Here is a 23,298-nt window from a genome sequence, read left to right on the forward strand (position 1 = left end):
CTTGACATAGGTTGCTTCTGACATGTGGTGTGGGTGCATCTTAAGAGCAGGAGAAGATGCTTATGCCCTGCGTGTGGGGGAGGAGAGCCAACAGCCTGGGCAAGGGTCCCAGCAGGTGTGGACTGGTGGGCTTGTGTCCTTCCAAGACCCTTGCATTGGGAGGAGGGGACTAAAGCTGCCATTCAAAGCCTCGAGTTCCCAACATAAGAAAAAACATCAGGAGTATAAACGAACATGCTCGTTTCTCGCAAGCACTGCATTTCGAAAATAAGAGAACAGTCCAAGATGTATCATCAGGTTGTTGATTTTCTATAAAAATTTTCCATACATTCCAAAATGCACCAGGCAAGCTTTAGAGATTTCACACTTTGATACTGCTCAAAAAGCACCATAAAAAATACATTTCCTCAGAGCCAGTGATGATGGAGAGGCTGTGGCCACCCCATCCACTTACTCTGGTCAAAAGAACACATTTCCAACCCCTTTCTGAGGCACTCTGCATAACTTGGGCCACACGTTCGGCAGAGAAAATGCACTCTTTCCTTAAATCCCCAGAGTAGGATGCAACCAAAAATAGCTCTTTGAGAAGAAAAAGAAAAAGGAACATTACGCATTGCAGATCCATACTCTCTTCGTGGTGTGAAACATCTGGAACAAGCCAAATAGTTGCGCATTTTTGTTGAGTTTCAACACACCAGAAGAAAAGTACAGCAGCATCAAGCCAAGGGTTCAAGAAACATTTTGTGAAACACAACAAAACAAAACCCCAGAAGGGTACTGTTGTTTTTAAAAAGTCAAATACTTATTCAGCGAATAAGTGCATGGCGTGTGGATGTAAGACACAGCGTGTGCACACCACCGTGACGGACCCATGGCACTCGCAGCCCCGGAATCAGGGAGCTCTAAGACCAGGAAGTTCCAGACTCGGGGGGCATGCCCGGTGGCCCCTTTGCTAGTAGTCCCAGGGCCGTACCTACAGGCCCAGTGTCCCAAGATTTGGAGGAGCAAAACTGCCAGAGAACATCTGATTCATGTATGAAGAATGAATTTATAATAAATTTATAAAGAAGCCTCCAGTTACATAACCTTGAATTTGCAAATAACCCGACTTGAGGTTGGCCCGTGAGTCACCCTCACACGTCACCACAAAGTGAGCGGTTCCTGTCACCCATGCGTCATTCGCGGTTGATGCTACGGACAGAATGGAGGTGGAAGGCTTCAGTGCCCAAAGCTGTCCGCGGGCTCGGGGGCCTCTGCAGGACGCAGTCATTCACTTGCTCATGCCTGCATCCCTGCCCATCCCGGGGCACACCTCCTGGGGGGGGCTCTGCCAGCAGTTTGGGGGAGGTGTGATGGGAGGGGTGTGGCTGGGGAGGCCACCTAAGGGTGACACCGAGTAAGGGCCTGAGGAAGCTGAGGGACTGGGGGGGCTGGCTGCATGAAAATGAGCCCAGCAGGTGCGCAGGGCTATCGGGAAGCATCCCCCAAGTGAGACACAGGGAGGCCCCACTTCGCGCTCCATGGCTCCCCGACCCGGTGTCCACACAATGTCCCAGGCCCACAGCCACCCACTCGCCTCCTGCGAGACCGCAGACCCGGTCTGCGGAAGTGCTGGCTGTTCTCTCTTTACCAAAGGACTGGGTGACCAAAGAGGACCTGCCTGAGAAACACGTGCGTGTGCCATGATCACCTGACACTCGCCCGCACACCATCTCCCCCGGCTCCCCTAGGGACTGTTCTTGCACCCGCTCCGGAGCTGCCATGATGCACACCTCAGAGCACCTTTTCAGGTTTTTCGTTTTCTTTGTCCCTCCTTCTGGTCATGTGTTTGTGTTTTATTTTGAGACAATGTCCAACTTAGAGAAAAGCTCTGAGAACAGCATAGAGTGCGCAAACACACTTTGACCAGAGATTCCACCCACTGTCCCACAAACACCCTTCCAGCCAGGGGTTGGGTCCCTGGGCCCAGTCTCTCCTTGGTTCTCTTCCACGTCCATGACCTTGACCCTGAAGATCATTGCCGGCTACTGTGCAAACCACCCCTCAGTGTGGGTTTGTCTGGTGTTCCCTCATGGTTAGACCAAGGTCTATCCCTCTCAACAGGAACATCACCCAAGAGAAAACGTGTTCTCCTCTGCCTCCTGGTGCGTGGCACGTGACGTCAATGTACTCCACTGTCGGTGAGGTCAGAGCTGGTCCTCTGGGACAGGGGGTCTCTCCATTCTAAGTGTTTCCCTTAAGCATGAATGCATACTTTTTGGGAGATAGTTTTAAGACTACAATAATCCCACTTCTGACCCCACTTTCACGCACTGATTTTAGCATGAACATTTCTTGCCTGAGTTATTACTATAATGGTTAGTGACCATGGACTTTATAACAGTTTTATAAGGTGAGTTATAAAGTCACCTCTGTCTCCAGTCACCTATCCACAGCACTTCCTCCTGTCTGTATCAGCAGTCTGCCCTAAGGAGAACTACCTCTTATCATTCATTCATTCATTCATTCACCCATAGCAATGTGGGTTTATGGAATCCTATTTTATTCACTGGTTTATGATCTATTACTCTCCTTTTCCGTTTTAACGCCGAAATGGTCCAGGCTTTGCCAGTGGGAGCCCTTTTGGGATGGCTGTGTCCTGTGGCATGTCTCTCACCCTCTCTGAGCACTGCCTCACTTTCTGGCTCAAGATGCTCTAAGCTGACCTGTGCTCTCCCTGCTCCAACTCTGAAAGGAGGCCTGAGTTCCTTTTGATGGTGAACAGTGTCCAGAAGCCAAGATCAGAACATGAGCTGTGCTCACAGCTACCTCGGACCTTGCCAGTGGGCAGAGCAAACACATGTATACACATATTCATATCTATAGCTACCTTTATATTTTGAAAACCAGGAGCTCACACCAGTACCTCTGATTCCAATTCAACACCACAGGATTCAGTATAGAGTAGAATGGTTTTTCCTTTAATATTTGGTAGAAATTGCTTTAAAACCATCTGGGCCTAGATTTTAACTACTGATTCAACTTTTTAAAAATATTTTATTTATTTATTTATAAATAAAAGAGAGTGTGCACACACATGCATGCAAGCGGGGGGAAGAGCAGAGGGGGAGGGAGAAGGTGGGGGAAAGAATCCCAAACAGACTCTGGGCAGAGCATGGAGCCCAACAGGACGCTCCATCTCATGACTGCATGATCATGACCTGAGCCGAAACCAAGAGTCAGACACTTAACAGACTGAGTCACCCAGATGCCCCCCAATTCAACTTCTATATATTTTTTAAAGATTTTATTTATTTATTTGACAGAGACACAGTGAGAGAGGGAACACAAGCAGGGGGAGTGGGAGAAGGAGAAGCAGGCTCCCCACTGAGCAGGGAGCCCGACGCGGGGCTCGATTCCAGGACCCTGGGACCATGACCTGAGCTGAAGGCAGATGCTTAACAACTGAGCCACTGAGGCGCCCCAGGATTCAACTTCTTTAATAGTCATATTACTATTTGGGCTTTTTATTTCTTCTTTAGTCAATTTTAATGAGCTCAATTTTCAGCAATGTGTACATTTATATTTTCAAATTTATTGGCATAAATGCGTTCATAATAGCCTCAAATTATCTTTTTTTTAAAGATTTTATTCATTTATTTGAGAGAAAGAGAGAGAGAGCATGAGTAGGGGGAGAGGCAAAGGGACAAAGAGACTCCCCACTGAGCAGGGAGCCCATTGTGGGGCTTGATTCCCAGGACCCTGTGATCTTGACTTGAGCCAAAGTCAGACACTTAACTAACTGAGCCACCCAGGCCCCCTTTAAATTATCTTTTAAATATCTGTAGCAACTATAAGCATGTTTCCTTCACATCCTTAATACTGTTTATTCTTTTTTCCGCATTCAGTCTCATCAGATCTTTATAAATTTTATCATTGTAGAGGAACTCTGTTGTATATTTCTTTTCCATTTCACCAGTACCTTCTCCTTTATTATTTTCTTTCTTTGACTCTCTTTTTATTTTACTTTATCAGAACTACTAAACCAAATACTTAGTTTATTAATTTTCCACTTTTCTTTTTTTATATATAAACTCATAAGGTTATTTATATCTGAGGATTACTTTAGCTGCATCTTACACATTTCGATTAGTAAATATTTTCTTCCTTACATAATGTTTTCTTCTTTAATCTATGTGTTATTTACAAGTGTGTTTATTTCCAAATACAAAGGTTTTCAAGTCATCTTTCTATTATTGATTTCCAGCTCAATTGCACTGAGATCTTAACATGAATTTGTCATAATTTTGTCTTTTGAAACTTATTGAGACTTGCTTTATTGACCAATATGTTTTCAACATATTTACAAATTTCATGTGGGTTTGAAAAGATGTGAACTCTATAGTTTCAGAGTATAGTGTTTTATGTGTGTCCTTTAACCTTTTTGCATCATTGAAATCTCCTAGAATCTTTACTGATTTGTACTTACTTGATCTATTAAATACTAAGAGAATTACTTAAAATCATTCATGATGATGAATTCATATATTTTTCTGAATAGTTCTGTCAATTTTTGTTTTATATTTTTAAGGTTATGTTACTAGAAGCACAAATTTTAGTGCTTGATAAAATTTTTTCAATTTAAAATTTTAATTGATTTAAATTTTTAAAATCATTATATAGTGACTCCCTTTGATCTAAGTAATGCTTTTTAACCAAAAATCAAAATTTTTACATTAAAATTACTTCATCAGATTTCTTTCAGTTAGCACTTTTCCAACATATCTTTCCCCATACTTTTCCTTTCACCCTTTCCATGCTGTTTATAAGCTGATGCAGTAAAATCCACTCTCATAACCCTCATCTTTTAGTTGGCATATTTAGTCTATTCACATTTACTGTAATTTGTGACATACTTGGGATTTTGTGTTTTCTATTCCATGCTTCCATATCTCTGTTTTCCCCTTTCTTGTCTTTTTCTCTTTGATTGGTTACATTTTCTCATTCTATTTTGTCTCTCCACTAGTTTGGAAGGAAATCCCATTTCTCTCATCCTGATGACGACCCTGGACATTGTATGATGTAGTAGCTTGTCAACTTTCCCAGGAAATTAACACATGAACTACTGAAGTCTGTGCCTCAAGTCTCCCTCTCTATTTTTAATATGCTTTTATGGTTAGGAATTTATCCTCTCTTTCTGGTTTTGTTCTTACAATACATCCTTATACTGTCTTATACAGTCAGTGTTTGCTTCAATCTGCCCACATGGTCACCACCCTCCTGTTCTTCCTTCTATATCCCCACTCCAAGTCTCCACCTGGAATTCCCTTCCTTCTGCATGAAGTCCTTTAAAATCTCCTTTTATAAAACTCTCTTTGGGTTCTCAGCCTTATGTAGTTTTTAGTCTCTGAGTATTCCTTAATTTCCTGCTGTCTCACTGATATATCATAACAGGTTTCAGATAGTTTATCTTTGCATTTTTGGCTGTTAGCAGCAGAATGACTGATTGGTTACTGGTCCCTTGTATTTTTGGAAACAGAAGAAACCATATACTTGGTAGCAGAATTCCCCATTAGACTCTAAATGCCAAGGGGATGGGAACCATGGTGGCTCTTCTGTTTTCTTCCTTATAACAGGTTGTTAATATGGAACTCTTTCTGTCTGCAAGAGTTGAGGTCCCAAAACAACAGGGTGCCAACTATACCCAAGTCCCAAAGTGAGATTCCAGGTGACCTAGGCAGAATTGCAAGGGAGGTGTCAGAGACAAGAGATGCTCAAGGCTGAGAGAAGGGTCTCCTTGAAGGGGCTGTGTTGTGAGCCCGATGCCCCCACCTGTACCAGGAAAGCAGTGAGGGCTGGTATCTCTCTACACTCAAGAAATCCAAAAGACAAAGGCAGTGCCTGAAGCTCCCAGTAGGCACCCAGCCTTCACCAACATGGTAAGTGCTACCTGCCAACCTGGTGGGTCAAAGGTACACATTTTCTGGAGAGCAGGTAGGGCCACAATGCCCCAAAATTGGCCTGGGATGTGTCAAATCCTCCAAATCCTCCTAGAGACATGAGCAGAGTCCTCAACAAAGGAGGCTAGAGGCACCATCTGACACCTGAGGCTAAGAAAGGAGGTGTCAGGGACCAGTTTTGGAGAGGATGGAGCACCAGTGTTACCAACTGCAATAGAAGACCCCTGGGTCCCCCACTGAGCCCTGCCTGCTAGCTTATGGCAATGCTGCTCACCTAGGACCTCACTGAACCCTCACCTCTCCTCCCTGCTGCTGCTCTGAACCCAAAGGGCAGGAAACCACAGCTACCACTGGGGCAGGACCAAGAGGAGAAGCATCCCTTGAGCCCCAGCCCTCCTGCCTGCGGCAGCCCCAAGTGAGAATGAGGAGAAGGCTCACACTTGAAAGACAGGTCATACTAATATGAAGCTCAGCCTGCTTCGGGAGCCAACGTGAAGAGGGGGTGTTGCGGGGAGAGACACTGAATTCTCTGGAAGGGACCAGAAACCCCAGAACTATCCTGGTTCTTCCGGGGGAGTGGGGGAGCCAGCCACAAAGGAAGTTTGCTGGGGCGGGGAGAGAAAAAAATCAGAGCTGCTCTGTGTTGACCCTGAGTTCTGGCTCCTTCTCAGTCCTGAGCTGACGCAGGAACCAGGAGGGAGGGAATCAGTGCACGCATGGACCAGTGAATGCCTGCTCCTCTTCCTGGAAGTAATTTAGATATGGCAGGAGAAATAAAACGGCACATAAAATAAATCAAGGATGATCTGACGACTGCTGAGGGACCTTCCTGGGAGCTGGGGTCAGAAGCTGGTGGCCACAGATGTTAGGAAAGGGCAAGTGCTCCATCCCGAATGACTCAAAATTACTGCGTCTTTGCTGGAAATGCCCCAGGGAGCCATCTTCCAGAAAGTGTTAGTGATGGAGAGGAAGGGGCAAGGGAAGGTGGTTCCAGGAGCAGATGAGGAGGTAAGAGGCAGCAGTGACCCACATCCCTGGGGGAAGCATCCGCTGGATGCTCCACATGAGAGGAGAGGAGGCAGGTCCCAACCCTCCTGCCTCCAGAGGGCCCTTCTCAGTCAGCTTGAGCCGCCATAATGAGACACCTTGCCCAGGTGTTTAAACAACAGACAGGTACTCCTCACAGGTCTGGAGCCTGAGGTCCAAGGTCAGGGCAACAGCAGATTCGGTTTCTGGTGAAAGCTCCTTTCCTGGCTTACAGACAAGGAGAGCCCTCTGGTGACTCTTCTCAGACGGACACTAATCCTGTGGGGTTGGGTCCACTGCAGGGCCAGATTAAACCTTAATACTCCTAGAGACATCTTCAAACACAGCCACACGGGGGTAAGGGCCTGTGAGTGCATTTGGAGGGGTGCAAACATCCAGTCCGTGACAGGGCTCCTCAAGAGGAGGGTAACTCTGGTGACAACTAAAAATAGGTACAATGCAGCTAAGCAACCACATATGCCCCAGTTGTGGGTCACAAGCCCATCAGGGAGCACTGCCCTCCTGACATACATCGCAGCCATTGGAGGCTCTGGGGACACACCCTCCCACCAGGGGAGCAGGGGCCCAGAGCCACCCCTGCAGGGCTCCATAGTGTGTGTGCAGAATTGGACCCCACGGGCTGAGCACAGAGAACACAGAGGGATGGGAGGCCCGGACACGATCCACGGGCAGCCCTGTTCCAGGGTGAGAAATCTCCACGTTCCCACAGAGCCCAAACAGCTTTTCCACTTCCCCCTCCCCCGGGTTTTGTTCATTGACAATGTTCCCCTCTCTGACACTTCTCTCCACAGCATCAGGAGCCCTGACTGATGCTCCTGTCTGAAGGACTCACAGGGTGGACGCAGCGGGCGGACCTCGGGCTCTTCGTCACCTGTAAGCAGTGCTTCTCCACCACAGGTGCTTGTCCCTCTGGCTGGTGAGTCTCCCAGAGGAGCCCACTCTGCAGAGCTTCTGCCTGGAGAAAGGGGCCCTGACTGACCCCTGGGCTTAAGTGAGGGGGTGCTGGGGCTTTTCGGACCCCCACATCCTGGGGGAACCAGCTTTGCTCTGGCCCCACCGCAAGGACCCTTTATGCTTGTCCTCTTGCCCCACCTTCTCCCCTTTCGTCAGCCCTCAATTTCCTATTTTGCGAACAGTGAATTCACAGTCGTGGAAAATCCCACTCTTGTGTTGGAGCAGAGGGGTTGATAACAGAAGCACTGGCCCATTGCCTATGTAAAATCCAGATAAATAAAATTTTAAAAACCATGCGGCTTTCAAAAATCCGCAAAAGCCAACACTAAAGTAAACATTACAGGCAAATTTTGAGGCCTTATTACCCTTTGAGGCTGAAATTTTCCAGGTCACATCCTTCCCAAAGGTAACATTTTATGGAAGCTTTAATGAAATTAGCTCATCTATTTCTGAGTCAGGAAGCGCAGATTAAGATCCAATTTTTGTAGCCTGACTTTTTTCTAACTACACAGTGGAAATGAATCCAGGAAATTTTTAGAATTTCCTCTAAAATGTACAGCTCGAGGGGGATCACAAACTTCAGAATCCCTGGTAGAAAAGGCATTGTGGAGAAATCAAGTTTGTTAGACCCTAACCGTGACAGTCGCCATGTAGCTGTGAGCTTTGACTGATGGGCCTGCCGCAGGACCTCGAGTTGCCTCTAAAGGCTCAGGCCGACATGAAGGGCGTCTGCTTGCACCAGCGGGAGGCGTGAGGTAGCATCTGGTTAAGAAGAGCTAGGCATTCAGGCCAATACTAGGACAGTTGCCTGAACTCTTGGAAACACTAGATCGGAGCCTTTCTGAGACCACCAACACCGGCCTGGCCGGGCACAGCTCGATCCGTCCAGAGAAGAACTGACCTTGTCCCCTCCCAACCGCCCAGCCAGGAGGTCAGGTTGGCGAGGGTGTGTCCGTAGGAAGAGGTGAACCACCAACCCCACCGAGGGCAGCCCCAAACCTAGCCCAAGCTGTCCAAATGGGCTCAGTGGAAGCTGGGGTCACCATCTATAACAGAAGTGCTTCACAAAGGCAAGTCCGGGACCACGCCTTCGATGTGTCCTGGCACCCGCTCCATGGTTCTCCACCACACTTTGCACGACTTTCTCAACTTCATCACATCACAAACCTCCTGAAAAAGCACCCCTGTGCTACACAACTTCTAAAATGTTCTAAGTCATCCCAGTAAACTGACCTCAACACCACTGGGGCTCAGAGTGACCACCAAATAGCCCCAGTCATGGGGGTGGGGCCTTCCTGAGGGGACACACAAGGAGGGGTCCATGAGAGGTCTGTGCAGTGCCCCCTCCTGGTGCAGAAACCTGGGCACAGCCCCTAGTCTCCTTGAAGTCCCCAAGGACCCAGTCATCAGCACTGAGCCCACAGTTAGTTGGGAACAATACAGACTCAACCCCACTCGCAGGTCCCACTGGCTGGGTAACTACTGATTTTTAATTTAAAAAAGTAATTCAAAACCCCTGAGATGTTGCTCTCAGCTTCTGCTCAGAACACAAGCTGGGAAGACCACTGTCCCACCTTCCAACAAAGTGTGGTACCATCTTCTGATCTGTGGGCTTTCTTGGCCCATCAGACACCCAAGGTTGAGGGCAACCAAGAACCCAAATCTAAGATACCGGAGCTTCGAGAGAGAGCCATGAGCCAGACGTGTGGACACTGGGAAAGAGAATGCAGACAACATTCAGACGCGGTGATGAACGTGACCAGCGAGAGGACATAGGAGCCTGTGGTTATGGAGGTTGGGGGACAGGAATCTGCTCTACATACAGCTACCCACAGAAGAAAGAGAGCCATGAGAGGGTCCTGGTGCAGGCCAGGGGAGGGCACCAAGCCCTGTCCTCCGAGGGCCTGGGGATCCCCAGTGCTGCTGGGGAAGGAGCACAGAATCCCTCTGTCCCTGGGGAAGGGGCCCGGACCTAGGAGGCTCCACCTGAGACATAAGACCTGGGCAGCGAGGAGCCAAACCCTTAGACAGCCTGGGGTAGGGGGCTGCCTCAGCACAGCCCACAGACAGCACCTGCCCCTCACCTCCTCTGGGAAGCCCACCAGCCCACAAGACCCTCCTGGTGACCTCCACTGAGGGCCACCCCACCCCATGGCACCCACCATCCTCTGCCACCCTCCAGACTACTTTTTCGCCACCAGCCATGGACGTCTGGGTGATGGACGCCTGATGGCACTCTTTTAACCCAAAGAAAAAGTGGGTGGTTTAATGAGGAGGACTGACCTGGGCTGAGTCCTGGGTGAACTCCAGGCTCGGGCTGCAAAATCCCACAGGCCCGTGTCGGGGACGGAAGACGCAGGTAGCATGGGGAGGCATGGGGGCACAGGGGAATAGGGATGCCCTAGAGGGGTCCTGGGCATGGCCGATTCCTTGGCTACCAGCCCCCAGGACCAAGCCTGGCTCAACAGACCTGATGGCCATATAGCCTAGTGTGCTTGGCCTCCCACTGAGGGCAAGCGGCCTTTACATCATGGCTCAGGACCAGCCTGGACTACCCACAGGGATCCATGCCCCAGAGCAGAGTGAGGACATACATGGGTGGGCTCCCAGGGTTCTGGGATAGGGGATGGAGGTTGAAAGGAAACCCCATGTAGAGGCTTCACACACACAGCAGGCTCTCCGAGGCCAGCAGTGATCAAAGGATCTAGGATTCCCACTCCGTAAGAGGAATGGAGGCCAAAGTGGGTTCTTTGGAGGGGCCAGTCGGTGAGGTGCCCAGCTGGAGTATCCACTGGGCAGAGTTGTCCACAGGCCCCTCATCTTCCCTCACAATGGGCTCTCTGGAGGAAGTCGGGGTTGGGGGATGGCTGAGTCCTCGGGAAGACCACTCTCCCTCTCCTGGGGGGCTGGAGAAGGCCGGCAACACACACTGGCTGAGTCACACCTCAGGCACATTGGATTTACAAGGAGCCCAGGCCTGGCCAGTCATCTCAGGGCAAACTGCTCCCACCAGGGTGGGAGGTGGGACAGACCCGGGTTCACATCGCCCCAGGGCCTCAGCCCTGGCCCACTCTCCTCACAGCAGCCCCAGCCATTTTGTTCAGCAACATGAAGATGTGCAGAACTTGACCTCCAAAGCCTTCAGGCAGAGCACGGACTCTGCTGTTGGCCACAGCCCCCACCACTCCCTAGTGGGCATACCTGCCCCTGTACACATTCATTTTACTCACTCCCAAAGACACGTAGTAAGTCATGATTCTGTAAGTTCAGACTTAATTCAAGATGATGGCAACAGTCACAGGCTCTGAAATAGGGTGGTGACAGTCACATTTCTTTCCCCAGGAGCTGAGCCAGGCCACAGGGAGAATAAGCCTGGCCTAGAGCCTCAGATGTAGGACAGCACCGCCCCCAGCTACCGTGAGGGTTTGACACGTGCCGGGGACCCCCTGCACAGACGGGCTGCTGCTGGGCCTGGGTCACAGCGCCCCCAGGACAGGCAAAGCAACAACCCTGAAGGTTGGCCGCTCAGCAGTTATGCCGGCGAACGGCGAACGGGGAACACGGCCTTCTGAGCTCAGCCACCCTGCTCCCCCACGGAGCAGACCTGCCCGGTCCTCTGAAGCCCTGAGGCTGCAAAGCCAACCTGCCCCTCCCACAGAGCCTCCGGTTCATCAGCATTCAGTGACTGCTCCTCTAAATGACCACCAAAGACAAGGGTTGCAAACCGGCCCCCCAGCAAAGTAGGGTGAGACCCGGGTGAGACCCAGGTGGGCACCGGTGACACCCAGCCGGGTGCACGTGGGCACAGGTCGGGGCACAGGCGACACCCAGCCGGGCGCACTGGGCACAGGGGAGAGTCCTACCTTGGAAGAAGCTCTTCACCCTGAGGTAGCTGACGCTGAGACGCAGGACAGAAAGCTTGTCTAGCTTAGACACAATGTCGGGAGGAAGCGGCAGCAGGCTGGCCAGGTGGTCCAGCTCGGCATTGAGCCGGTCCCGGTGCCTCTTGGAAGGGTTTGACTTCTCGGCCCCCGTGGCGGGCCTCCTGCAGGGAAGCAACCATAGTCAGACTCGGGGTTCTCCACCAGTGTCCGTCACCCCACGGGCTGCAAACCCATCCCCAGAAACGACCTTATGGTGCTATCAGCTTCTAAATGAAAAAGGTGTTGAGAAGGACAAAAGTCTCCTGATCCTGGGATGCAGGGTGGCTCAGTGGGTTAATCTTCTGCCTTTGGCTCCGGTAATGATCCCGGGGTCCTGGGATCGAGTCCCACATCGGGCTCCCTGCTCCACGGGAAGCCTGCTTCTCCCTCTGCCTGCCGCTCCCCCTGCTTTGTGCTTGCTCTCTCTCTAATAAATAAATAAAATCTTAAAAAAGAAAAAAGTCTCCTGATCCTGTGCACACAAGGAAGCAGGGACCCCATTACCAGGAAGGGCACTCAGAGACAGACAGCAGGCCTCTCGGGAACACGGCTGTGAGCAAGCTATGTGGCCCCAGCACATTTCTTGACCTCTCTGTGCTAACTTCCTCCCCTCAGCCTGTTTCAGGCTTTTTTTAAACAGACGACCTTTTTGGGATCTGCGGTGTAGATGTGACTGGCCTCTCTGGGCTCAGTTTCTCCTCTACATGGCGGGGCTGAAAGGGGCCAAGGAAAGACTAATAATGGAGGACCCTTGGGTGCCTGGGCACCATCCCGCCCACCCGCCCGCCCCTCGGAGGCCCTGAGGTCACAGGCTGTGCCACTGTGAGGCAGCTGGAGCCCTGGGTCCCGTCTCCCCTTGCTCCACAACAGACCAGCTCTCCCCCACAGGGGGGATTCCCCCGGCCCAGGGCTTCCCTGTCTACCAACCCTGCACAGAGCAGAGCTGACCCCAGACCCCAGCCGCTTCCCAGTGACCTCCCTCATCCGACTCTCTCAGCCCCCAGGATGACCGTTCCCTTCCTCTGACCTTATGTCCCCCTCACAGAAGCAGCTCCTTATAGGCCCTTCCTAAAGGTCAACCACATAAAAGCATCTGAAGCTAAAATGAGTCGGGGGAGGAGGCCGTTGGCAAGCTTGGCAATGGTGTGGCCTGGCTCCCAGGGCCAACCCTCCCTGGGGTCACGGTGCCTGGCAGGCGGGAGGGCTCCTGTTGTTTCTAGGGGCTGGGGTCTCTTTGGTCCAGAAGCTCCTACTTGTCACTTACAAGGATGGTGAGGTCAAACAGTCTGTCTGTGAGAAGGAGGTGCACAGCACAAATCTGTTTTGCAGAGTCTGAGGGCCCAGGCCACAGAAAACACACAAAAGCCTGCCGCTCCAGTCCCCGAGGCCACATCTTTGTCTCTCTTTGTTTTGGGGATGCTTTTTTTTTTTGAGGTATAATTCACATAACACTATTTCAAAATGTACATTCACAGTGCTGTGTAACCACATCTCTATCAAGTTCCCAACCATTTCATCACCCCAAATAAAACCCTGTACCCATTTATCAGTCTCTTCCTGTTTTCCCCTCCACCAGCCCCTGGCAACCACATGTGGCCTTACGTCTCCATGGATTAGCTGTTCTAGACATTTCATGCACCTGGAATCCCACAATGTGAGACTTTTTGCGTCTGGCTTCTTCCACGTAACATCATGTTTTCAGGATCCACCTGTGGTGTAGCACTGGTCAGGACAAGGTTCCTTTTCCCAGGTGTGTGGACAGACCACACTGTGCCCCCCTGTTCCCCAGAGGACGGGCATCTGGGCATTGTACAGAATGCTGCAGCAAACACTCAAGGTAAGACTTTGTGGGAACCTAATTTCCAGTTCTCTCGGGCACATGCCCAGGAGTGGGCAGCTGTGTGCTCACCCTCTTCTACTCTCAGAGGAGCTGCCAGACCGCGCACCCACCAATGCCCCCACTGGCAAGACAGAGGGTTCCGTGGTCCACATCCTCAACAACACATTATTTTCCTTTTCCCATAGAACAGCCGTTTGCACAGGAGGGAAGTGGCATCTCACCGTGGTTTGATCTGTATTTCTTAATGACCAAAAATGTTGAGCATCTTTTCGCAAGTGTCTTCTTTGGAGAAATGTCTACCCAAGTTGTTGCCCATTTTTTCATGGGGTTATTATTTGTCATTTTAATGTTGAGTTACAGGAGTCCTTTATATGGTATACCTTTACCAGGTATGCTATTTACAAATATTTTGCCCATGTCTTTGATTGTCTTTTCACTTTCTGCTGGTTTTCTTCCTTAATGAGCCACTTGCCCCCAAACCACTCCTGTTACTAGCCAAAATGTAAACTGGCAGAAGGCCTGGGGACAAACTGAGTGGCTCCAGTGGGGCTGGTGCTTGCTGGCGGGAGGAGAGTTCCCCCCGCCCCTGGCTCGTCAGTGAGACACCCAAGGTCTCCCCAGAGACAGGGCACTACCCAGGGCAGGTGTGGGGGTCAGAGAAGGGGAGACAGTGGGAGACAGGCAGATGGCCCCAGCTGAAGTCTCACCTATGTGTAGGGTTGGGGGGAGCTGCCACCTGCCTCCCCCAACAGCCTGTGCCTGAGAATGAGCCGAGCGGTGACTGCTCCCCACCTCTACCCCAACCCCCACGGGGTGCCTGGGGGAGGGACATTAGCCTGCTAGAGAGATGGATGTTGGAAGAGCCCTTTCAAAATGTCTCACAGCACCGGCTGCCCCCTGATGCATCTCTACCACCCCTCTCCCCAGCCCCATGGGCCAGAGCGGGAACCATCCTACCCCATGCCCTCATGCAGGAAAAGCACCCTACCAAGCTGGCCTCATGTGGGGTGGAGGAAGCTCCAAGTCCCTGGGCAGAGACTCAGCAGGAGGGGATGGGGGATGAGAGACCAGGGCCATTAGCAGCATGGAACAGTTCAGGAAGGCTGGTTCAGACGGAAGCAAGATACAGAATACCTGGAGCAAACCAGGCAATGCTCCCCCAAAACTGACCTACAGGACAGAGTCAATGTAATTGCAATTAAAATGCCAGCAGGACTTTTTACAGAAACTGGCATGCTGATTCTAAAATGTACATGGAAATACAAAGGACCAGGAATAGGCAATTAAAGAAGAACAAAATTAGAGGATGTATCCTTTTGATTTTAAGCTTTCTATAAATCCACAACATTCAAGATGGTTTGGTATTACAGGAAAGACAGAAGTCTGCAACAAAGGAACAGAGTAGGCAGTCTAGAAACAAACCCACATTTTTGGCCAACTCATATGACAAAGATATTATGGCAGTTCAACAGGGAAAGAAAGTCAACTGGACACCCATGAAAACAAGTGAACACCAGCCCTCACCTCACACAAGCCCGTCCAAATTAACTCAAAGTGGATCACAGACCTAATCTACAGCCTACTCTAAAACTTTAGAGGAAAATACAAGAGAAAATCTTTGGGATAGTCCCAGGACACTTAGAAGACACACCCACACTCCAAATCATAAAAGAAAAAATTGATAAATTGATCTTCATCAATATTTTTAAATGTCTTTTGAAAAATCACCATTAAGAAAATGAAAAGGGGGCTCCTGGATGGAATGTGCAAGTTTTGATTTCAAATCTGTGAGCTGGAGCCCCACACTGGGCGCAGAGATTACTTAAAAAAAAAAAAAAGACAACAAATGAAAAGGGAAGCCACAGATTGGGGGACAGTGCCCGTAAGAGCTTCTATCCAGAATACATAAAGAAGTTTTATAATTCAATAAGAAGACAAACAATCCAATATGAAGAAAGGCAAATTATTTAAACAGACCCTTCACCAGAGAAGATATGTGGACGGCAAATAAGTACATGAACAGATGCCCAGCACTGCTCAGGAAGGGCGGACGAGAGCCTCGGGGAGGCCGCCCGCAGCCTGTTGGAGAGCTAGCCAGGAGGCGCCGCTCAGGAAGGAGGCAGAGGAGCTGAGCTCCGTGAGTGGCTGCTGGGAACATAGATGGTACAAAGGCTTTGGAGATCAGCTTGGTGGTTCCCTGAAAGTAACTCGCATGTGCTGGAGAAGTCGAAAACCCCACTCCACACAAAGCCTTGTAAGTAAACGTTCATGGCAGCTTTACTCGTAATGGCCCAAACCTGGAAGCACCTGATGCCCGTCCACAGGTGACTGAACAAAGCAGTGCATCCGAACGCTGCAGCTCCGCTCGGCTGTAACCAGGAGCACACTCGATGCACACAAGCTGCAGGTGAATCTCAAGATCATGCCCAACAAAATGGTGTATGATTCCATTTATAGAAAATTCCAGAAACACAAGGCAGGCTACCAGACAGAGCACATCAGGGCTGCCTGGATGGAGGTGAAGGCAGGAACGGCACACAGGACACTCTGGGTAGGATTCGAGTGTCGGTGACCTTGATTTCGGTGATGTTCCATGTGCTTACACGTGTCAAACCTGACCAGACTGTGCATCTACACACGCACAGTTCCATCTCCTTCAGTTACAGCCCAGTGAGGAGAAAAGTGCAAGCAACAAACACCTCCAGGAGCTATGGTGCCATCCCTGGAGAGCAATCAGACCCCCACGGGGTTTGGCCTCCAGTTTTCCTAGAGAGGTGTTCTGCTCACAAGCACACAGCCAGCAGCTCCCCTGGGGCAGACGGACACACAGACATGCCCGGTGGCCGCCTCCTTGCACCTGGCACGCAGAGCCAGGTGGAGAGGGTGTGCTGGGCGCATGCATCGGCAAACACCCAGCGACTGTTCAAGTTACCCCATGGTCTCTCATCACCGACCCCCCACCCAGTCCCCAAGCTTAAATGCCCAACACCCTCTCAAGCCAGTGAGGAAGAAACCGATTATCAACAGTGTTAGGAACAAGCAGTGGTCATGGGAAAAGAAGAGACAGATTCAGACCCTAACCACAAACCAGGAAAAATTCCAAGTGCTTGAAAGTTTAAAATATGTATTAGGGACCCATAAAAGTTTACAGAAAATACTGGAAATTCCCTCATAAGCTTATAGCAGGGAGATCTTCCAAACTGCAATGTAAGATTAATTAGCTACCAGGGAAACGGTTAATAAATCCAACCTCATAAAAATTAATTTTTCCGCATAAAAAAAACATGATAAGTAAAATCAAAACCGGAGGAAAGTGTTTGACACAGATTCAAGAACTAGTGTGTCTAGTACAGAACTAGCTCCTAAGACTCAAGAAGCACCAAACACAAACAATCTGATAGAGAAATGAGCAAAAGTGATCAACATAGTTTGGAGAAAAGGAAATCCAGATGGTGTTCTAACCTGACTTACGGGAAGAACACAAATTAAAATGACCAAAGTCTGAAATGCAGCATGTGCGCAGGGCAGGAAGGAGGCCTGTTCCAGCAGAGACGAGCATGCCCAGAATGCTGGGCAGCTGGTGGCACCCTTCACAGTCCTCAGGGCCCACACCCTCCGACAGAGCAGCCTCGTGGCCAGGAAAGCTGCCCGGGTGGGGCCTAACTCACCCTCTTGCAAGGCAATGACCAGCTGCTGTTCCATGGGTGCTGGCAGGAGGCGTGAGTCTCCCATTCCTCACCCCACGGCAGGCAGCGTGCCCCTTCATGTGTCTGCTTCATTTACCACGTCCCTGAGTCCCGTGGGAGCGACCCAGACGGGCCCCTGGCAGGTGCTGCTGTGTAGGGTCTGCAGCTGGGGAAGCCCAGCTCGGAGAGTCCACCACTTGCATAGTGAACAGTAAACAAGCTGCCTGAAGGGAGAGTCCACCTCTTTCCCCAAGTTTGCTCACTCCAAACACAACCCTGAGAGGCAGCCCAGGGAAGGGTGGCGCCAAAACGAACATGCCAGGATGTGTGGCGCCCACGGTGGGCTGCTGTCCAATGGTGAGCACGCATGCAAAATGACGCAGGAGGTTCTGGGCGCTACAGGGCAGGCACAGGTGTGCACCCAAATGGAAGGACAACTGTGCAGACGCCGTCACTCTGAACGGACGTGTGTCCATACCTGCTGCTTTATGCAGGAGCCTCTCAGGACAGACTCACAAGAAACTATTCAAGTGGATGCCAGTGACTGGGCAGGAGGGACCTGCTGGGGGTCTGAGTTTTGAATCAGATGAACATGAGACTTCTTTAAAACATCAATAAATAAAATGAATTACTTTGTAATAAATGCCTCAAAAACTCATTATCTCAGACCCTGTTATTGGAACAAAAACATTATAAAAGCAGGAAAGTTAGCTCCCTTGCCCCAGATGGCCCAGCACACAGAAAACGGTGCACACAGATGTGTCCTGAGGATCTTTCCTCACTCAACATGACAGTGTGTTCACCAGCACAAATCCTGTCCGGCACACACAAGCAGGACTGTGTTCCACCAGAGCGGTCCGCCCGACCCTGGACCCAGTCATGGAAACTCCCAGCCTTCCGCCTCGTCAGGGATGCACTCAGAGCTCTCCTGCCCCACTCTTCGCCTGCATAGCTGGGGAGGCCCACGGCGGCCACGCAACTGACTCAGGTGACAAGTCCACTTTCCAAAGTCCAGCCTCTCAAGCCTCTGCTGTCTATCCTCAGGTGGTGGTGGTAGCCACATTCCTGCAGACCTCTCAGACCTCTGTAGCCACCAGGGGCCAGGAGGGCAGCCGGGGTCACAGAAACACGGACCCACCTACAGACAGCATTGCAGGTGTACATCCCACACACAGAGCCTTGTATTCATGTGCTCACACTCATTCAAACAGAGCTGTATTACACACACACACACACACACACACCCAGAGGCCCAGCCGACAGTGGGACATGCTGTAGGACCCCCACTGGAGGAGCCAGAGACAGCCCCAGGGCACAGAGGGGTAGCTCCAAACCCCCATAATTCCCGCCACCACCGCAGACTGCACACCTGAGTGTTCTGAATGCCCCTGGGCCAGTAGAGGGACTGTGTCCAGGGCGTGAGGGCCACCAGTTCCCCTCCCTACTCTGTAAACTTCCTGGAGGCCCCCAGGCAGGGGGAGCAAGCCGCACACTGTGTCCATCACGTGTGACAAAGCTCACAAATGGGCTGTGGTGTGTCCTCGCGAAGACAGGCTTTCACCAGGGCAGAGAGGGGCTCTGGTGCTCACTAAAAATCATGGTGACGTTTCAGGCCCCCATGTTGACTTCTGGCCCAAAGGTGTCACTCGGCTCTGACCATGCCTTCTAATCAAAGTTAGGAAAGCAGCCCAAAGCTATTAATTAAAGCTGCAGTGGGCTTCCAGCTCTGCAGCTCACCTGCAGCCCCAGACCCTGGTTCTGCTGCTATAGCTGCAAGTCCCCCTACCCATCAGGAAGACACAGCAAAGCCTCTCCTTCACTCACTTTGTTCTGAAAATTCACTCCTTTTGATGAAAACACAAGTACCTCCCCTTCAACATGAACAATCAGCAAAAACAGAAGACATGATACTTTACTGTTTCTGAACGGGCTTTCTTCTTTTCCTTCCAGCATACGTGCACTCCCCTGGTGGGATCATCATCTCTGGCCCTAAAAGAGAAAGGGAGCATAAAGTTGGTTATGTTGAAGGGCCCCCAGTGTCCACACAACTCCCCAGACCACAAAGGCAGAAGCGTCAGCTAAGGTCTGCTATGCTAGTCAAAGAGCCACAGTAACCCCACACTGGGGTCCCACTCCTCCATCACAAACTGATGACCCACCAAGCTTGCCAGTGTGAACCACTCACACCCTGTTTCACTCAGCAGGAAGATGCCGAAGGGCCCAGTGAGGACACACGGCCCTGGCCATGACATCTCCCCTTTGACCATCAGTATCATACTCCCCAAGCCTGACCTGAGGACCCGAGTCACTACACTCGTACAGAGAACAGCCCTGTGCTCTTGCAGTTGGTTCAGAAAGCTTACGGTAGATAAATATCCTGAGCCTGTCCTCAGAAAACAGAAGCCATTCCATGGCATCCATGAGCAGGACACACAGCTAAGGTACCAAAGAGCAGTTTGCTGCGTCAGGGTTCTGATGGGGCTGTTCCTCTGGCAGGGGCTGCACGTGTCCTCTCTTGGTGGTGTTTGTGGTAGGTCTTCTTCCTTGTCCCAACCCTCCCCTTTATGGCCCTGTGCTTCTGAGCCAACAGGCTTCCTCTTTCGTATGTAAAATCTCCCACTCAACTTCACAGCACTGGGCTTCTACTTTAGCCACCAACTCGCAGCTGCCCCAAGCCCAGCTGAACATACCCACCAGCCTCCACCAGCAGTGCCGGACATGGCACCTGTATCCAAGAGGAGGTCCCCAAGGAGTAGCCCAGGATCTGTGCCCTAAGGCTGGTCGGCTCACCCATCACCACTTTCAGATGCACCAAAATCTTGATTTTTCCATGCAGTGAGGGTATGTGAGCCCTCACAAACGTCCTGCAGACCCGTGTGCTGTGACCACTCATTGCCAGGCACTGGGCCAACAGACTTGGAGCAGAGCTTAGGAGCCCTTACCTGGCCTCAAGAAGAGGTGTGTGTGTGAAGTGAAATATGCCATGAACATGCTTTAAATATAAGAAACACACTTTGAATATAAAGACATAAGTAGGTAAAGCAAGTGGATAGGAAAATATATGCCATGCAAACAGTAATCAAAAGAAGCTGGGCTAGTTATGTGGGTATCAGACAAAGTAGACTTAAGAAAAAGGAATATAACCAGGGACAACAACATTCCTTTCTCAGTAATCAATAGAACAAGTAAACCAAAAACCAGGAAGGATTTAGAATATCCAAACAATAACAGACTTGAACTGATTGACATTTATAGAACACTCAACAACAGCAGAATACACATTCTTTGTACATGGAACATTCATCAAGATAGACCAAATTCTGGGACTTTAGAACAATCATCAACAAATTTAAAAGAATAGAAATCATACAAAGTATGTTTTGTGACAATGATGGGATCAAACTAGAAAGATATATGGAAAATGTCCAGATATTTGGAAAGCAACCTGCTTCTAAATAACCACGGGTAGAAGAGAAAGTCTCAAAGAAATTTAAAGTACTGTGAACTGAATGAAAATGAAAACACAACATAACAGATTTTGTGGGACACAGCTGACCAATACTTTGATGGAAACTGATATTATTAAGCATTTATATTAGAAAAAAATAAATGATCCAAATAATCTAAGCTTCCACTTTAAATAACTAGAAAAAGAGAAAATAAATCCAAATCAAGCAGAAAGGTGGAAATAATAAAGAAGAAAAATCAACGAAACTTAAAATAGAAAAATCAATGAACCAAAAGTTGGTTCTATGAAAAGATCAACAAAATTGATAAACCTCTAGCCAGACTGATCAAGAAATAGAGAAGACACAAATGACCAATATCAGGAATGAAAGAGGGGTCATCACTACAGATCCCACAGACATTAGAAAGAAAATAAAAGTATACAACCATGAACTTACCTGTTTTTCCCCAATCAAAATCCATATATTGAAGCCCTAATCCTCCATTGGAGGTGGGGCCTTGAAGGAAGTGATTAAGGTTAAATAAGGTCATAAAAGCAGAGCCCTGATCTATTAGAACAGTTGCCCCTATAAGAAGAGGAAGAGACACCAGGGCTCTCTCTTCACCATGTGTACAGTGGCATTGCAAACCAAGAAGAGAGCTCTCCCTGGAAACCAAATCAGCAGTGTTGGGGAAGGTCATCAAGAAGACATGACCGCCAGTTGACCTGTGAGCTGGACCCAGGTACTAGGAAGCTCTTCACCGCCCCCCACCAACTCTCCTTGGTTGTGGGCTCCACTCACCTTTCCTGCTCCCAGCGGCTGTTCCAAGGACATAGCCTTGGGATGTGCACGATATATATGACTGAGCCTAGTTGAGGCCTCTTTATAGACTTTTAAGAGATGGCCAATGGGTACTGGATCCACTCATCTTTCTGCCACCTAAGACAAGCCTTTGTATGTAATTTCTCTTGGCTTATTCAAACTGTCACCTATCAACCTGGAGTGGCCACCTCTTTCTTGGTCTCTCCCTGCCACAGGGAGAGGAGGGAGGTCTCTCTTCCCTCCACAAACAGGGGCCAGTTTCAGATCACACCTGGGAAGCTCCTGAGAAGCTTGTAAAACCAATAAGCAGGCACCTGGATCTTGGACTTCCAGCCTCCAAAACTATGAGAAATAAATGTCTGTTGTTTAAGCCCCCAGTATGGGCTTTTGTTGTGGTAGCCCAAGCAGACTGAGACAAATACTATCCCCACAAATCCAATAATTTAGATGAAATGGACAAATTCCTTGAAAGATACAAACTACCAAATTCACTCAGGAAAACAACTGTTTGGTCCTATTTTTTTTCAACAATAAAAAACAAAACAAAACAAAAAAACACCTAGGTCCAGATGGTTTCACTGGTAAATTCTACCAATTTAAAAAAAATAATAATAAGACCGATTCTCTGCAACCTCTGGCAGAAAACTGAAAATAAAATTGAAAACTGACAACTCATTTATAAGTTCAGCATCACCCTGATACAAAAACCAGACATTTCAAGAAAACTACAGACTGATATCCCCCATGAAAATAGACACAAACATCCTCAATCAGACATTAACAAGTGGAATCCAGCAATACAAATAAGGCAAAACATCATCACAAGTGAGGTTTATCCAAGAATTCAAGGCTGCTTCAACATCCAAAAATTGGTCATTGCAATTCACTACATTAATAAACTAAAGAAAAAAATACAATGACCATCTCCTACATGCAAAAAAGTATTTGACAAAAAAAGTATTTGAAGGGAGCTTAATTACCCTGATAAAGGGCCTCTACAGAAACACCTACACTAGCGTCACACCTAACAGTGAAGACCGAGCTCCTCCCCTGGATCACAGACCCTGCATCCCCCTTTCCACTCAGCACCACATGAGTGTCCTCATCAGGGCAATAAGATGAAGAAAAGCAATGCCATAATGTTGGGGAAGGAAGAAACAGAACTCCGCTCACAGACAACATGATTGTACATAGAGAAAATCCAGGAAAGTTTACTAAGACAAATCTCTTATAATTATTGAGTTCAGCAAGGTCAAAGGGTAAAAGGACAATGTACAAAAGTCCAGTGTGTTTCTGTAGACTAGCCATGAACAATCAGAACACAGATTTTTAAAAAGCAGAACCATTTACAATAGCACCAAAATAAAAATGAAATACTTCAGTATTTCAAGAGGTTTACTATGTGTATAACTGGGGCTCCAAAGAATATGAGGTGAGAGAAAAAAATTAATAAATAGTAGAGATTTGTCCAAACATAACGAAAACTGTAAACTTACAGATTTAAGAAGATCAATAAACTGCAAGTTTAAATTACAGCAAGGCCACGCGTACTCCGATTGCTCATAAGCAGGGATATACAGAATGATCTTAAATGCCCCCAAACATCCATTGGTGCAGAGAAACAAGGGCAAGCATGAG

At 49.1% G+C, this 23,298-nt stretch overlaps 1 protein-coding gene across 3 annotated transcripts in view; it reads right to left on the reverse strand.

Annotated features, from left to right (window-relative positions):
- Positions 1–23,298, reverse strand: part of AHRR (aryl-hydrocarbon receptor repressor) — an 80,214-nt gene that overhangs the window by 51,528 nt on the left and 5,388 nt on the right. For all 3 annotated transcript variants that reach the window (XM_027606910.2, XM_027606908.2, XM_027606907.2), the window contains exons 2-3: positions 19,306–19,378; positions 11,804–11,985 (exon numbers count right to left, since the gene is read on the reverse strand). In XM_027606910.2, coding sequence (XP_027462711.2) covers positions 11,804–11,985; positions 19,306–19,370 — 247 coding nt within the window. In that variant the 5' untranslated portion in view covers positions 19,371–19,378. The remainder of the gene's footprint in view (positions 1–11,803; positions 11,986–19,305; positions 19,379–23,298) is intronic.

The sequence above is a fragment of the Zalophus californianus genome, chromosome 5 (assembly GCF_009762305.2).
Source record: "Zalophus californianus isolate mZalCal1 chromosome 5, mZalCal1.pri.v2, whole genome shotgun sequence".
Taxonomy (NCBI): Eukaryota; Metazoa; Chordata; class Mammalia; order Carnivora; family Otariidae; genus Zalophus; species Zalophus californianus.